Genomic DNA, 14,909 nt, shown 5'->3' with positions numbered 1-14,909 from the left:
ACCCACAGAAAGGCTCCCTGAGGAGCTGCCTCCCTGGCAAGGGAGAAGGAACGACCGAGCACAATGCTCTTTTCCAGGTTTGCAGGACAGCCCTCTATGTCTGCGCTCCTTTCGTCGAGCCAAAGGGGCTGCAGGTAGTCGTCAAGAATGCCATCGGGCGCAGTGGAGCACAGCTGCAGAGCGAGGTCTGCTCTTACCTGGTGAGTGAGCCCTGTCCCGGGGCGACGCTGGGGCCACGGGGCCCGGCACCGAGCGGGGAGCATGGCGTGACGCGTCCGTCCGTCCCGCCGCATGCTCCCCGGGAGTCTGAGGGCTCGGCAGCGAGGCCTCTCCGGCCCAAGCAGAATTCACACCTCCCTGCTCTCCCCCAGGAGACACATGCTCCCGAGCTGCTGAAGACACTCAAGCGCCAGCAGAAGCCACCACTGGAGAAGCGGTCCACAGGTGCCACTCTCCACGTCCTTGGTGAGAGCCGGGACGGAGCTCTCTGCTCCGCTCCCACCGGGGCGGCCCAGGGGCCGCCAAGCGCTGCCCCAGCCGCCTTCCCTACGGTGCCCAGGAGGGCACGGCCAGGGGCCGTATCTTGACACTGCCTCTTCTTCCCCACGCTACAGAAGCCAGCCCGGAGCACAAAGAAGGCAGCCCAAAGCATGCTGAAGACAGCCCAGAGCATGCAGAAGATCTCTCGGGGCACACAGAAGACGTCCCCGAGCTTGCAGAGGCCTGAGCACCCACAGAATAAAAATCCAGAGAGCACAGCGGCTGTGGACTGGGTCCTTCCCAGGGTGGCATTGGTGGGAGCTGGGGCCAGGCAGCGCTGCCTGCAAACCTCTCAGCACTGGTGGGATGGGGAGGGTCAGGGCCAAAGCACCAGTGCTCCGATCCCCCCATCCATGTCCAAATGTAGTCCCAAAGCTGGGAAAAAACAAGAAAACCTTGAAGAAAATTGGGAGGCCTGCAGCTTGTGTAGTCTTTTAGCTGAAGGAAAGAGACAGGTAGCCTTGAGCTAGCAGAAGCAAGGAAGATAAGGGATAAAAGGTTAAAAAGAAGAAGGAGAAAACCAGCTCCAGACTGGTTTTCCAACTATAGTTACCTTTTGCTCATTAAGGGTCATTAACATATTAAAAATCACGCCCATCAAAATGCTAATGTATGCTGATGTGGGATTTGGTGTCCTCCCCTCCACCACTGTTCCTTTGTAATGAGCAAACTCAGTAGAGATAAGTTAGGTGAGCTATGACAGCCAATCAAAAGTAACCAAAGAGAGAGTTTTCACAAGTTTGCTGTGTATAAATTACGGTGATTCGAGTCAGAGGTGTGCTTGCTTTGAGAAAGATCGCCAAGCACCCGACTCTGCAGAGTTATATAATTAATTATTTAATTAAACGACCTTCATGTGGATTCTGACTCTGTGTGCTTGTTGGCGAGGGCACGAACCTACGGACTACACAAACACGGCCTGGGGCAGAAAGAAAAGCAAAACGGGGGGGCTGCTGATGGCGGCTGGGATCACAGCTGGGGAAACTGGGCTGGGGCACGAAAACAGAGGTGAAATGTTGCACGTTGGGGCTCAACGCCAGTCTTTGTGCACTAGCTTTGGGGCCCTATGTGAAGATGGAGTCATCATCTGTCTTTGGGGGGCTCAAAATGAGCCTTGTTTGGCTGGTTTTCAGGCTCAACAATGCAGGCAGTCCTGTGGTTTCCAGCCTTTATAGGAGGCTCGTTGGGCAGCTGTGGGCGGCTTGAAAAGGGAGACCACCTGCTGTGTTTTGTGGGCCCAGCCAGGCTCATCTGTCCAGCCTGGGGGCTCAGAAATGGAGAGTAAGCAGCACGTTTTGGGATCTCGGAATCGAGCCCAGTGCCAGTGTACTCAGGCTCAGAAACTGAACCCACCGGCTGCTTTGGGGCCAAGCCCTCAGCCAGGCCAGACTGTATGTTAGTATGTATACAGTGCACAACTAGGGCGTCTGGCATTAACATTTCAGTTAGAACAGCGATCGAGTTGCCCAGGCTTTTGGGACAAGCACCAGCTGTAATTACCTGCAGACAGGTAATTACACGCACAACACAGCCGGTCAGCGTTCACACAACATGTGAGCACAGCACGAAGATGAAGACCGACCGTCGTGACAGAGACGCATTTACAGCCCTGCCTACGCCCGGGCTGGCTCCAACGCGACTGGAGGGAACCGGGAACCGGGAACCGGGAACAGGGGCCGGGAATTGGGGCCGGGAACCGGGAACAGGGGCCGGGAACCGGGAACAGGGGCCGGGAATTGGGGCTGGGAACCGGGAACAGGGGCCGGGCCTCGCCGCGCGGCTGCCGTTACCACAGCGCCGCCTGGCGGGCGTGAGGCAGCCCCTCAGCGCCCTTGCTGAGGAGACCGTTCCATGGCTGTTAGGTGGCCGTTACAGTCGTTATGTGGTCGTTAGGGCTGTTAGATGGCCGTTTCTGCCTCAGCTTTGCCATTCTTCACCAGAAGAAACGAGTCTGACACCCAAAGTTGAGGTTCCCCGTGGTCTGAGTGCTGCCAGCCCAGTGATAGATAGCACAGGTGGCTCAGCAGTTAGTTCCGTTGGCTTGTCAAAGCAAGCAAAATTTAATCACACAGTCACAGAATCATCTAGGTTGGAAGAGACCTCCAAGATCACCTAGTCCAACCTCTGACCTAACACGAACCAGTCCTCCACTAAACCATATCACTAAGCTCCACATCTAAACGTCTTTTAAAGACCTCCAGGGATGGTGACTCAACCACTTCCCTGGACAGCCCATTCCAATGCCTACCAACCCTTTCAGTAAAGAATTTTTCCTACTATCCAACCCAAACCACCCCTGGCGCAACTTTAGCCCATTCCCCCTCGTCCTGTCACTGGGCATGTGGGAGAACAGAGCAATCCCCACCTCGCTACAGCCTCCTTTAAGGTATCTGTAGAGAGCGATAAGGTCGCCCTTGAGCCTCCTCTTCTCCAGGCTAAACAACTCCGGCTCCCTCAGCCGCTCCTCGTAAGACTTGTTCTCCACACCCCTCACCAGCTTCATTGCCCTTCTCTGGACACGCTTGAGCACCTCGATGTCCGTCTTGTAGTGAGGGGCCCAAACCTGAACACAGCACTCCAGGTGTGGCCTCACCAAGCCGAGTACAGGGGGACAATCACTTCCCTAGTCCTGCTGGCCGCGCCGTTTCTGATACAAGCCAGGATGCTGTTGGCCTTCTTGGCCACCTGAGCACACTGCTGGCTTATATCCAACCGACTATCAACCAATACTGCCAGGTCCTTCCCTGCCAGGCAGTTCCAGCCTCTCATCTCCCAGCCTGTAGCACTGCTTGGGGTTGTTGTGCCCCAAATGCAGGACCCAGCACTTGGCCTTGTTGAACTTCATACGGTTGGCCTCAGCCCATCGGTTCAGCCTATTCAGATCCTCCTGCAGAGCCTTCCTACCCTCGAGCAGATCAACACATGCACCCAACTTGGTGTCGCCTGCAAACTTACTGAGGGTGCACTCAATCCCCTCATCCAGATCATCGATAAAGATATTGAAGGGAACTGGCCCTAGTACTCAGCCCGGGGGGACTCCACTAGTGACTGGCGTCCAACTGGATTTAACTCCATTCACCACGACTCTTTGGGTCCAGCTATCCAGCCAGTTTTTAACCCAACAAAGCGTACGCCAGTTCAAGCCATGAGCAGCCAGTTTCTTGAGGAGAATACTGTGGGAAATGGTGTCAAAAGCCTTACTGAAGTCAAGGTAGACCATTTCCACAGCCTTTCCCTCGTCCACTAAGCGCGTCACTTCTTCATAGAAGGAGATCGGGTTCGTCAAGCAGGACCTGCCTTTCATAAACCCATGCTGACTGGGCCTGATCACCTCGTTGCCCTGCAAGTGCCGCGTGATAACACTCAAGATAATCTGCTCCATGAGCTTCCCTGGCACCGAAGTCAGACTGACAGGCCTATAGTTTCCCAGGTCCACCCTCCGGCCCCTCTTCTAAATAGGTATCACATTTGCTAGCCGCCAGTCGACTGGGACCTCCCCTGATAGCCAGGACTGCTGATAAGTGATGGAAAGCAGCTTGGTCAGAACTTCCACCACTTAGTTCTCTCAGCATCCTCGGGTGGATCCTCTCTGGCCCCGTTGACTTCCATACATCTAAGTGCTGTAGCAGGTCGCCAACCATTTCCTCGTGGATTATGAGGGCCACATTCTGCTCCCCATCCCCTTCCACCGGCTCAGGGGGCTGGGTACCCAAGAGAACAACTGGCCTTGCCGCTAAAGACTGAGGCAAAGAAGGCATTAAGCACCTCAGCCTTCTCCTCGTCTCTTGTCACTAGGTTTCCCCCCGCATCCAGTAGAGGATGGAGATTCTCCTTAGTCCTCCTTTTTGTGTTCATGTATTTATAAAAACAGTAGCCAGATTGAGATCCAGATGAGCTTTGGCCTTTCTAATTTTGCCCATGCACAGCCTCGCAACAGCCTTATCGTCCTCCTGAGTGGCCCACCCTCTTTTCCAAAGGCCATAAACCCTCTTTTTCTTCCTGAGCTCTCTGTTCAGCCAGGCCGGTCTTCTTCCATGCTGGCTCGTCTTTGGGCACGTGGGGACGGTCTGCTCCTGAGTCTTTAAGATTTCCTTCTTGAAGAGTGCCCAGCCTTCCTGGACTCCTCTGCCCTTCAGGACTGCCTCCCAAGGGACTCTGCCAACCAGTGTCCTGAACAGCTCAAAGTCTGCCCTCCAACAGTCCAAGATAGCAGTTTTACTGATCCCACTCCTGACTTCGCCAAGGATAGAGAACTCTACCGTTTCGTGGTCACTCTGCCCAAGACAGCTCCCAACCACCACATCTCCCACCAGTCCTTCTCTGTTTGTGAACAGAAGGTCTAGTGGTGCACCTCCCACCACCCCTGGTAATCTAGTGAAGCAAGTCCAGGAGATGCCAATTGCCTCCTTTTCTTATATATATATATATATATATATATATATATATTTTTTTTCCCTCAGACACATCTGCAAACCAAGCCCATGGAGTCTCCAACAGCAGAAATTGCTTTTTTATGCTTGTACTGCAGGGGGCCATCGATGTGCCCGTGGAGGGCAGGTCTGGGCAGTGTCCCCCTGCCCCTGCTGGGACGGTGCTTGGGGCAGGGGTGGGACCAGCGCCCCTGGCTCTGGAAGGCCGAGTGCCTGGGGCAGGTCTGCAGCAGCCGTTCTGGGCAGCTCGGTCCCACGCTGGGCAGCGCAGTAGCCTGGGAGGAGGCCCTAAATGGGCTGCAAGTGTTGGGTCTGTCAGGAGAAAATGTGTGCGGCTGTGCACGCTGGGGCACGGTGCTCGAGTAGTGCGGGGATCACAGTCGGGCAGCGGCGATCGGCCCCAGTCAGTCTTTCCTTCCCCGGCTGGAGTCGGTGGCTCTGGCCAATGTCCCTGGGATCCAGCCGGGGTCTGCAGCCTGGCAAGAGCTTTGGTGCAGGCAATTTTAGGCCCTTTCAAGCCTGGGACTTCTGGGGTTTTTGGCTCCCAGGGAAGGAGAGCACTGAACTCTTCTCCGGTGCTGGCTTAAGTGACAGCGAGGCATTTTGCTTCCTCTTGCTTTCCAGAAAAAACAGAGGGCTTCCTGGACTCTGAAGAGTGGCAGTGCTATCTGCTTAAGGTACAGCATCCCTGGGGGTGAGGCTGTGGGCAGTTGTGCCCCGACAGCTCCTGGGGCACGTGAACGTGAAAGGCCCGGGCAAAGGGCGAGACAACATTTGCCTCCTGTCGTGTTCCCCCCCAGTTCCTGACGGAGTCGGTGGAGGAGATGCTGGTGGACCAGCCATGGGTCGTGTGCCTGAGCCGGGAGCTGAGCCAGCAGCTGAGCAACCCCTCCAGCAGCGCCGAGGACAAGGTTTGCGCCCTGCCTGCGCCCTCCTGGCAGCACAGCCCCGGGGCACCCAGCTCCGGGGCTGGGGCTGAAGGAGCGCGTTCCCCGTGCGGGCTGTCGTCACCGCTCCCCCTGCCCTCGCCCCAAAGATGCTTCCCTCCGTGCTGCCCAGGGTCGGCTACAGCCGGGCGCCGCGGCTGCTCCCTGGGCTGTTGGGGCCTGTCGCGGCCAGGCCCTGTCCTGACAAGTCGCGCCGTTACCACGTCTCGGTCTCGGTCTCTTCTCTTTCAGAACTTCCTGTACCAGGCTCTCGGCACGGTGCTGGCCTCTTGTCGGCAGCTCACCCACGTCCAAGGGCAGCTGCTGAAATACTTAAAAGAAACAGATGCCACCAGCCCATGTGACAGACAGGTGAGGTTTCCTCTCCTGCCCCTGCTCTGCCCGGTGTCCCCTCGTCCCAGCCCTGCTCCGGACCTTTTTCATTTCCTTGTAGCTGCTGTTTCCCTCGGGCAATGTCCTGCCTTGCCGTCGTAGCTGGCCAGGACTGGCCAGCGTGTGCCAGAGCTCACTCCCATTTCTCCATCACTGCAGGGAATAGCTTCAGTGGTCTCCTATGCTGCTGAGCGCCACTTCTACCTGGCCCTGGATGCAATGCGCAAGTTCACCAAGTGGCTCATCACATTTGACAGATGTCGAAAGGTAATGGGTGCAGGGTTTTAGTGTTCGGCCTTCTCTTGCCCTGTTCTCACTTCCTGAACAGTGGCGGCCGAGTCGTGGCAGCCACATTGCATTTACCCCTCCCGTAAGAGCTACCTAAGACGCACTGCCCCCTCCAGAAAGCTGAGGGCCAGGAGCCGGAGCCCTGTGAGCTCTTGCTGGCTCTGCCCCTCACCTGGGGGCCATGGGCAAGCCTTTCATGGCCAGTACGCCCCTGACGGGCACAGGCTGCTCACCTCAGGGCAGGAATGGGACAAACTCCTTCAGATGGTTTTCCACGGCCCTGCACAGCTGAGCCACACAGCCCCTTACAGCCCCGCTCCCCAGCCCCACAAATTCGTCGAGTCCTGGGGCACAGCAGGGCCAGCGGACTGACATCTCGGGGCATCTTACTCAACACAGGCGCAGAAGGGACACCAGAGAGCTCAGGCCACTTGGGCTGCAGCCATGCTTACCTATGGCAAGGTTGCACTGCACGCGCCCAAGTCAGAACTGCTGGCCTGCGTGGAGGAAGACATCCTGGCCAACATCCTGGAGCTCTTCCATGCCTGCAGAAAGGTAGGAGCGTGGGGCACAGAGGGGCAGGGAGGGCTGGGGGCCCCCACGTGCCGAGGTGGACGGTCTCTTTCTGAACGTCCCCTGAGTGGTTTGTCCTGAATGTCCAGGACCAACCCCAGCCCCTAAGAACCCCTCGCCCGTGTTCCTCTCCCAGCTCTTCAAGCAGTTCAACTGGTGTTTTTCTCTCTCGGGTCTCAGGAACTGCAGCACAAGCTCGCCCTGCTGAACGGCATCAAGGAGGTCACCTGTGCCATCCAGGCTGCGGACACCAAGCACAGCTTCAGGCTCTGCAAGAAGCCGGAGGTGCTAGAGATCCTGCTGGTGAGTGCCTGGAGCCGGGGCTGCCCGCAGGGGAGGTGCGATGGTCTCCCCCGGCCACCCACCAGCTCCTGAGCTCCCAAAGCCTTGTCCCCAGCTGCTGGGCCCTGGGGAGCTGGCACTCGGTGGCTGGAGAGCACGGTGGCTCTGTGGTGGCCGTGGGGATGAAGGGGCTGGTGCGGGCGCAGGCCTGTCAGCAGAGCCGGCTCCTGGGGCGGGTGGGCAGGCTCTCCGTGCCACAGCCCGCCCTGAGTGCGTCTCTCTGGGACTTGCAGGACTTGATGGAGGAGGATGCCTGCGACACCCCTGTGTCCCAAGTGCATCTCAAGATGCTTCAGCTCCTGGAGCAGCTGAGGTGAGGTCTGTGCCCCAGGCTGTGGGGGCTCGCTGTGCGTCCCAGCCCAGCCGGCTGGTGCAGCCCCAGTGGTCTCGAGTACGGGGCAGGGAGCTGTGCGGCTCTGGGCCGGGACGGCGTGCCCCGTCCTGGGTGACTTCCGAAGGCCGGGGGGCTGTTGGGGCTGGGGGGCCGCATCCACAGAGACGGGGCTGGGCTGTCATGGTCAGCGAGCCATGAGCGCTGTGCCGGCAGAAAGGCCCTGGCTCTCCAGGGGACGGGGAGGGCAAGGAACGGGCACCTGGGGGGGGTCTCCTTGCCCCTGGGGGTGAGTGCTTGGCCGCTGCCGGGGAGCTGCCAGGAACTGCCGGAGCTGGAGCTCACCAGCACGGGCTGGGGGGGCCGGGTCTGGGGCTCAAACCCAGTCGGCGTTTGGGCCACTCTGGAGATTGCTGGTAAACCCCCTCACTGTTTTCTCCTTTTTTTCTCCATCCAGCACGCTGAAGCCTTGCATGGACTGGGAGTACAGGTGCTCCCAGGTGGCTGTGTGCTCCTGGAGAGTCCTGTCGTGCCCTCCTGAGGAGACAGAGCTGCAGGTACCTGCCAGCCCTTCCCTGCACACCTCAGCGCTCCCTGTGCCCTGGCAGCTGCCGCGGTGCTCAGCCTCACTCCTCCTTTCCCGTTTTCAGTCTCTGCAGACATCGTGTGAGGAAGCTCTGGGCCAACTTGTGTCAGCCCTTCTCAAAGCAGAAGGGACCTCCAGCGCCTTCGCGGACGTGGTCTCTGTGAGTATCCATGAGGCAGTGGGGCAGAGTTGGGGCCTTAGGGGATGCCCAGAGGAGGATCCGTTCCCTGCCGCAGTGCCAGGGCAGGCAAAGGAACGGGCCCTGCGGGAGGCAAAGCCAAGAGCCAGGCTCCCAAGTGCCAGGCTGGCACAGGGAGATGCCGGTGGGGAAACGTCTCCTGGGTGAGGGCAGGGGTGCGTGGAGCGAGCGGGGCAGGGGGGTGGCAGTGCCGGTGCTCGGCGGGGCTGGGGCCACGCGGAGCCGCAGGGCAGGCCCTGCGGGAAGGGGCCAGAAGAGGAGGGAGGCAGAGAGGGGTGCTGGGGAGAGAAGGACACCCGTCACGAGACGCATGTGCTCCACCCCAGATCTTGCTGTGCCACCTCACGTCAACGAAAGCATGGGAGCGAGAGAGGGCCCTGCAGGTCTGCGCCCAGCTGCTGGGCACTTACGAAGAGCTCTTCAAGTGTTCGGTGAGTAGGGAGCCCCGCGTGCCCCATCCCCTCTCCCTGCTGGCCACGGCCCCGACGCCTGGCCATGGCCTGGGGAGGCGAGCAGGCACTGGGCTGCCTGCGAGCTTCCTCCTGCCTCTCGCCCCCGCAGAGGGAACGCACCTGCTCGCAGTTCGGCTCCTTGGTCGGCGTGCTGGGGCCTCTGCTGAGCGACTCCCAGGCCACGTCCCGGCAGAGGGCAGGGGCCTGCCTCAGCTGCCTCCTCCGGATCCAAGGTGAGGAAAGCGGGTTCTTCCTGGCCCCCATCAGCCCCATCTTCTCTTCCTTCCCTGCCCAGCGAGGGCTTTTGTTTACGTCCCTTCCCAGCCAGTCAAGAAACACTGTCGCAACGAATGAGGGGAGTGGACGGGGCGCTCTGTGGCCCTGCACAATCACCGTTCCCACTAAGAAATCGGTTGGAAGCGAGCTCCTGCCCCCTCCTCAGTGAGCAGCGTCTGCGCTGAGGAATTTGCGGGGAGGTTTGCTCCCTCCCGGAGACGCTGGTGCCCGGTGCAGGACCTGGGGACGCAGCAGCTGGGAGCAGAGGCCTGCGGCTGCTGGGACCCCACAGCCCCAAAACAGCTCCAGGGGAAGGAGGGCTCTGTGCGGCCCGGGATGTGTCAGCCACGGAGCCGGGCTGGTGGCATCCTGCCACGGGAGGGTTGGGAGGGCCCTGGCCTTTGCTCCCCAGCCTCCTCTATCCACGTCTGGCGCCAGAGATTCAGTTCCCCTAACCAGGACTCCCTTCCCTCACAGCATGTGGCATGACGAAGACCAGGAGAGCGGTGCTCCAAGTGCCTGACTGCAAGGAGCTGTGTGAGAGGCTGAAGAGCACGGAGGACGGGTCTCTGTGTGAGGACCCTGCCAAAATAGCGAAGGTAACTGGCTCCAGAGAGTGAGGTGGGGGCCCCAGTGCATTTGTCAGGAGGTGCGTTTCGCACGCAGGGAAACAAGACGAGAGGAGATGGTTCTAAACCCCTCCGCTGCAGGAAGTACAAAAAAGCAGCGTATGCACAGAGGAGTGTGCCCTGAGTGCCCTCTCAGTGACCAGCGAGCTGCTGAGCTCAGAGGCCCCTGGAGTTTCCTTTCTGTTCTAAAGAGCCGGAGCAGAGCTGTGACAGTGTCTCTCCTGTCTCTCCAGGGGGTTTGCCAGTACTTCCCCCAGGGACAGGCCAGGAGCTTCATGGACGCCATCATGAAGACCTTCGAATGCGCTAACGAGGAGCGTGCACAGGCAGCTGGCGACTGGATGATCGGATTCCTGGAAGCGTGCGGAAAGGAAATACGTCCAGAGGTAAGGGAGACCCTTGTAACCCTCGGCCTTGACTTCTCTCTGTTGGCTGTTGTGCTGCACCTCGTGTGGGCTGAAGAAATGCAGCCCGAGCGTGGAGCTGAGGGGACCGCTGCTGCCTGACACGTTCTGCTCTGTGCGGTCCTCTGACGAGGACTCAGGCACTGCACTCTCAAGTCTCCCGTCGGCGCAGGTCCTTGCCCCGGGCGAGGCAGTTACCGCTGGGACACACCAACCTTCCCGTTCCTCCCCACTGCCTGCAAGGTGTCGGAGCCTGCTGGGTTGCGATCTCCCATCGCTGCAGCCGTGCGCCGGCGATTATCCAGGCTGTTGGGCATAAAACGTGCCCAGGCCTTCGGTGTGCTCAAATCGCTCAGCTGCTGCCACCGCCGGCCCCAGGCACACGCAGCGACGGAGGGGGGTGTGCGCGTGTGCACGTTGGTGTGCGTCAGCGCCGAGAGCACACGCGCCCCCAGCCGTGAGGCAGGGCTCGGGGACGAGGGCTTGTCAGCGTGCCAAGGCGGCAGGCGTTGCTCAGGCGCCGAGTGACCGTGCTGGGGTCCTGCACAGGCAAAGGATACGCTGAGGTGTGCCATCTCGCCCCTTGCCTTGCAGGTGCCTGAAGTCGCGAACATCCTGTGGAAGGCCATGTACACCATGCAGCAGGGCACCCTCAGGGACCTGCTCTTGAAGGCAGCCCGTCTCCTGGCTGGCTTCCACCTTCAGCCTGTGGTGGACAGCCTCCTCCAGACAGAACTGCCCTCAGAGAGGTATGTGCGCTCCCCCCTTGCCCCGCTGTGGCCAAACAGCAACCCCAGGCTTGCCTGCGGTAGGCAGATCCAGGGAAGCAGCAGGTCCCATTCCTCCCCCAGAAGCCTGAGCTCTGTGAGATCGTGCACTCGTGCCTCTGGGGAAGCAGGCATCGTATGCCCGCTGCTGGCGAGGAGAGCGTTTGGCCTCTGGGGAGGGCACCAGGGCTGCCAGAGGACGGGGCTCACGGGTGAACGTCTGGTTGCTTGCAGAGACATGGTGCAGCTCTGGAGGAGCCTGGGCAGCAGCGACCTCGGGCCTCAGGTCCTGAGGCACTTAGCAGAGAGGCTGGACAAGGCACCTGAAACCAGACCTTTGTGCAACGATGCTGATCAAGAGCCGCATCGTCTCAAGGTATGTTCGTCGGCAGAAGCATTTCTGCAGCTTCCCACGTGCTTTCTAACTTAGCTCATCAGGGTGAGGGACTTGGGGGTCATCCGAGGCTGTCCCAGGTGTGAGACCTGCCGGCAGGAAGAGTCCCCCAGGGGGACAGGGGCACCAGCGGGCTGGTGGGAAAGGCGGTGTTTAACAGGTTCTTGTGGGTCACATTTCCCTGCAGCTCCTCTGTGCGATCTCTGAGGTGGTGTCTGCTCTGCTGACCGCGGAGGCAGTCCGGGACCTGCTTCCTCACCTCCTTCCAGTCCTCCTGCAGTGGGTCAGCAAGGAACTGGGGGTAGAGTTGCTGTTTCCCCCTCTGAGTCCTCCAAGAGGACTCCTCCTCTTCAAGGACATGGGACAAGAGGAGCAGTTGTGCGGGTAAGGAGCAGCAGGGGCGGGGAACGGGGGGCTTCAGTTCCCCAGCCAGGCACGTTTGTTCGTGGTGCTGAGGGAGCCAAAGGGCTGCCCTGTTTCCCAAGCCTGCCCTGTTTCCCAGGTGTGGAAACGGGTCGCCGGGGTTCGTTTGACTTCTGTCCTCTGCTGGAGAAGGATCCCAGACGGGATCGTTCCCAGGATGTCCCCAGGGGATGTTCCCAGACGGGACGGGACCGACGGCTGCTCTCGGCCTGTCTCCTCTGCGTCCCCGATTACAGCGTGTCCTTCCTCTCTCTGGACCGATCCAGGAGAGACCGGGCGTGTCCTTCCTCTCTCTGGACCGATCCGGGAGAGACCGGGCGTCAAACCCTGCGCAGGGCTGGCAGCTCTCGGGACAGGGGAGACCCCAGGCGTGGGGCAGCTCGGGGCGCTGGGACCGGGGCGTTTCGGCAGAGCCAAGACAAAACTTCCCCTCCGGTGCCACGATGTGAGATTTCTGTGGGTTTTCTTTCGCCAGACTCTACTGTGATGCTCTGGAGCAAGTGCTGAGAAGATGCCTGGACGAGAGGTGGCAGCAGGTGCTCTTCAGGCACGGAGTGTGGCCATCCCTGGACTTGCCTCAGTGGCACTGCAACAGCGTGCAGCTGCTGACCAGGTGAGAGCCCAGCGGGTGGCTGTGCCCCGGGAAGCAGCCGCAGGACCCTTCCCGTGTGCCTGGGGAGCTCTCCTGGGAGGCAGGGCAGCGCCTGCGTCGCAGCAGGGGACGTTTCGGGCCGCTGCCCATGGCCTTCCCACCTGACCACATCACCTGCTTGTGCTCTGTGTGCAGTGTGCTGCTCCGTGCCCGGCTCGTCTCGCGTGCGCTCATACAGACCTTCCTGCCGTGGCTGCACTCCCCCTTGCCAAACCTGCAGGTCACGGCGCTGGCTTTCTTCGCTGAGGTGAGGCGGCGCGTGGGGCGGGGTGGGCTCAGAGGGCTTTTCGGAAGAAACTGCTGCTTGGGGTGTCTCTTTATGGAAGAGACCAGCCGAGGTCCCATGCCAGCACTAACAGACCTTTGGCTGTCTTGTAGCTGATGAAGGACCCGCCAGCTGAGGGGAAGGATCTCCTGAAGCCCCTGGTACGGCTCTTCCTGGAGAAGCTGCAGCATCCGAGCTGTGCTGTGCAGCACATGGCAGCGAGAGGCCTGGGCAGTGCTGTCAGTGGCTTGCCCAAGAAGGTGAGGCGCACTTTCCTCTGCTCTGGCTGCAGCCCCCCAGCAGAGAGCCGGGCAGAGGCTGAGTGAGAGCCAAGCAGAGCCGCGGGGCAGTTCGGGAGCCTGGGGCAGAGCAGCACGGGCAGATGGGGGCTTCCCAATGGCCAGGCTGCTCTCCAAGCTCAGCACGGTGGCAGCGGGGAACCGTGCGAGTGCCGTTCGTCACGGGGTTGTGCCGCAGCCGCACCCCCTTGCCAAACAGACGTGGGGAGAAAGGGTGGGCATTGCAGGCAGGAGCCGCGAGCAGCTTGTGCGCATCTTTGGCGTTGCAGGTTCAAAAGCACAAGAGGAGCATCGTGGCAGCACTGGAGCGTGAAATGAGGAACGTGGACCATCCAGAGGTGGCTGCGGAGAGCATGTTGGCCCTGGCAGAAATACTTGCAAAGCAGATGGCGAAGGGCTTGGGCGGGGCCTTCAGACGCATCGCCCGCTCCACCAGGAAGTTCCTTGATGCCGTGAGTGAACCTACTTTTCTCCCACTTGTCCGAGGGGCGTGGGGTGGGCAGGGGCCTGCCTGTGCTGCGAGGAGGTGCTCCTCCAGGCAACCAGCTGCCGTGGCCCCTCTCTCTCTCTCTCCTGCGGGTGGGACGCACCGAGGGCCCCGGCACTCAGGTGCCATTTCTTAGGGATGGGACGAGGAAGGGACCTTCCACATGGCAGGGAAGGGGCCGGGATGAGGTGACCTCGTTCTGGAGCTGGTTTCCAAAGCGCCACTGCCAACAGCGCTGTGCTCGCTCGCCCTCAGTTGTCAGTCCCTGATGCTTCGTTGTTGCAGAGAGGCTGGGAGACGATGCCTTCGTGACCCAGCTCACAGATGGCTTTCTGGGTTGCAGAAGCAAGAGGACCTTCGTTTTGCGGCCTTCAGTCTCTACACGGCCCTGGCTGCTGGCGCCAAGGACAATCTCACCACGTTCTTCAGCGGAGAAGTGGAGCAGATATTGGGCAGCCTCTTCCTGCACCTCCAAGACCCCAGCTGTGCAGTATCCAGCGTAAGAACCCCCTGAGCTTATTTGCCAACCCACAGAAAGGCTCCCTGAGGAGCTGCCTCCCTGGCAAGGGAGAAGGAACGACCGAGCACAATGCTCTTTTCCAGGTTTGCAGGACAGCCCTCTATGTCTGCGCTCCTTTCGTCGAGCCAAAGGGGCTGCAGGTAGTCGTCAAGAATGCCATCGGGCGCAGTGGAGCACAGCTGCAGAGCGAGGTCTGCTCTTACCTGGTGAGTGAGCCCTGTCCCGGGGCGACGCTGGGGCCACGGGGCCCGGCACCGAGCGGGGAGCATGGCGTGACGCGTCCGTCCGTCCCGCCGCATGCTCCCCGGGAGTCTGAGGGCTCGGCAGCGAGGCCTCTCCGGCCCAAGCAGAATTCACACCTCCCTGCTCTCCCCCAGGAGACACATGCTCCCGAGCTGCTGAAGACACTGAAGCGCCAGCAGAAGCCACCACTGGAGAAGCGGTCCACAGATGCCACTCTCCACGTCCTTGGTGAGAGCCGGGACGGAGCTCTCTGCTCCGCTCCCACCGGGGCGGCCCAGGGGCCGCCAAGCGCTGCCCCAGCCGCCTTCCCTACGGTGCCCAGGAGGGCACGGCCAGGGGCCGTATCTTGACACTGCCTCTTCTTCCCCACGCTACAGAAGCCAGCCCGGAGCACAAAGAAGGCAGCCCAAAGCATGCTGAAGACAGCCCAGAGCATGCAGAAGATCTCTCGGGGCACACAGAAGACGTCCCCGAGCTTGCAGAGGCCTGA

At 60.5% G+C, this 14,909-nt stretch overlaps 2 protein-coding genes across 2 annotated transcripts in view; both read left to right on the top strand.

The window, feature by feature from the left end:
• The window catches only part of LOC136790784 (maestro heat-like repeat-containing protein family member 2B), a 16,041-nt gene extending 15,315 nt beyond the window's left edge, over nucleotides 1-726 (top strand). Inside the window, exons 35-37 of the mRNA XM_066996564.1 lie at nucleotides 78-200; nucleotides 372-465; nucleotides 615-726. The gene's annotated coding sequence lies outside the window, so the exon portion shown is untranslated. The remainder of the gene's footprint in view (nucleotides 1-77; nucleotides 201-371; nucleotides 466-614) is intronic.
• The window catches only part of LOC136790783 (maestro heat-like repeat-containing protein family member 2B), a 15,252-nt gene extending 343 nt beyond the window's left edge, over nucleotides 1-14,909 (top strand). The window contains exons 3-27 of the mRNA XM_066996563.1: nucleotides 78-200; nucleotides 372-465; nucleotides 4,741-4,877; nucleotides 5,720-5,881; nucleotides 6,149-6,268; nucleotides 6,449-6,556; nucleotides 6,977-7,132; nucleotides 7,331-7,453; nucleotides 7,726-7,805; nucleotides 8,281-8,569; nucleotides 8,935-9,039; nucleotides 9,170-9,293; nucleotides 9,814-9,935; nucleotides 10,199-10,351; nucleotides 10,964-11,118; nucleotides 11,371-11,512; nucleotides 11,718-11,914; nucleotides 12,429-12,566; nucleotides 12,741-12,852; nucleotides 12,984-13,130; nucleotides 13,439-13,621; nucleotides 14,000-14,155; nucleotides 14,260-14,382; nucleotides 14,554-14,647; nucleotides 14,797-14,909. Of these exons, the coding sequence (XP_066852664.1) occupies nucleotides 78-200; nucleotides 372-465; nucleotides 4,741-4,877; nucleotides 5,720-5,881; nucleotides 6,149-6,268; nucleotides 6,449-6,556; nucleotides 6,977-7,132; nucleotides 7,331-7,453; nucleotides 7,726-7,805; nucleotides 8,281-8,569; nucleotides 8,935-9,039; nucleotides 9,170-9,293; nucleotides 9,814-9,935; nucleotides 10,199-10,351; nucleotides 10,964-11,118; nucleotides 11,371-11,512; nucleotides 11,718-11,914; nucleotides 12,429-12,566; nucleotides 12,741-12,852; nucleotides 12,984-13,130; nucleotides 13,439-13,621; nucleotides 14,000-14,155; nucleotides 14,260-14,382; nucleotides 14,554-14,647; nucleotides 14,797-14,909 (3,456 nt within the window). The remainder of the gene's footprint in view (nucleotides 1-77; nucleotides 201-371; nucleotides 466-4,740; nucleotides 4,878-5,719; nucleotides 5,882-6,148; nucleotides 6,269-6,448; nucleotides 6,557-6,976; nucleotides 7,133-7,330; nucleotides 7,454-7,725; nucleotides 7,806-8,280; nucleotides 8,570-8,934; nucleotides 9,040-9,169; nucleotides 9,294-9,813; nucleotides 9,936-10,198; nucleotides 10,352-10,963; nucleotides 11,119-11,370; nucleotides 11,513-11,717; nucleotides 11,915-12,428; nucleotides 12,567-12,740; nucleotides 12,853-12,983; nucleotides 13,131-13,438; nucleotides 13,622-13,999; nucleotides 14,156-14,259; nucleotides 14,383-14,553; nucleotides 14,648-14,796) is intronic.

The sequence above is a fragment of the Anser cygnoides genome, chromosome 4 (genome assembly GCF_040182565.1).
Source record: "Anser cygnoides isolate HZ-2024a breed goose chromosome 4, Taihu_goose_T2T_genome, whole genome shotgun sequence".
Lineage (NCBI taxonomy): Eukaryota > Metazoa > Chordata > Aves > Anseriformes > Anatidae > Anser > Anser cygnoides.
Note: the sequence above shows the minus strand (reverse complement) of the source record. Positions and strands in the feature narration are given on the sequence as shown.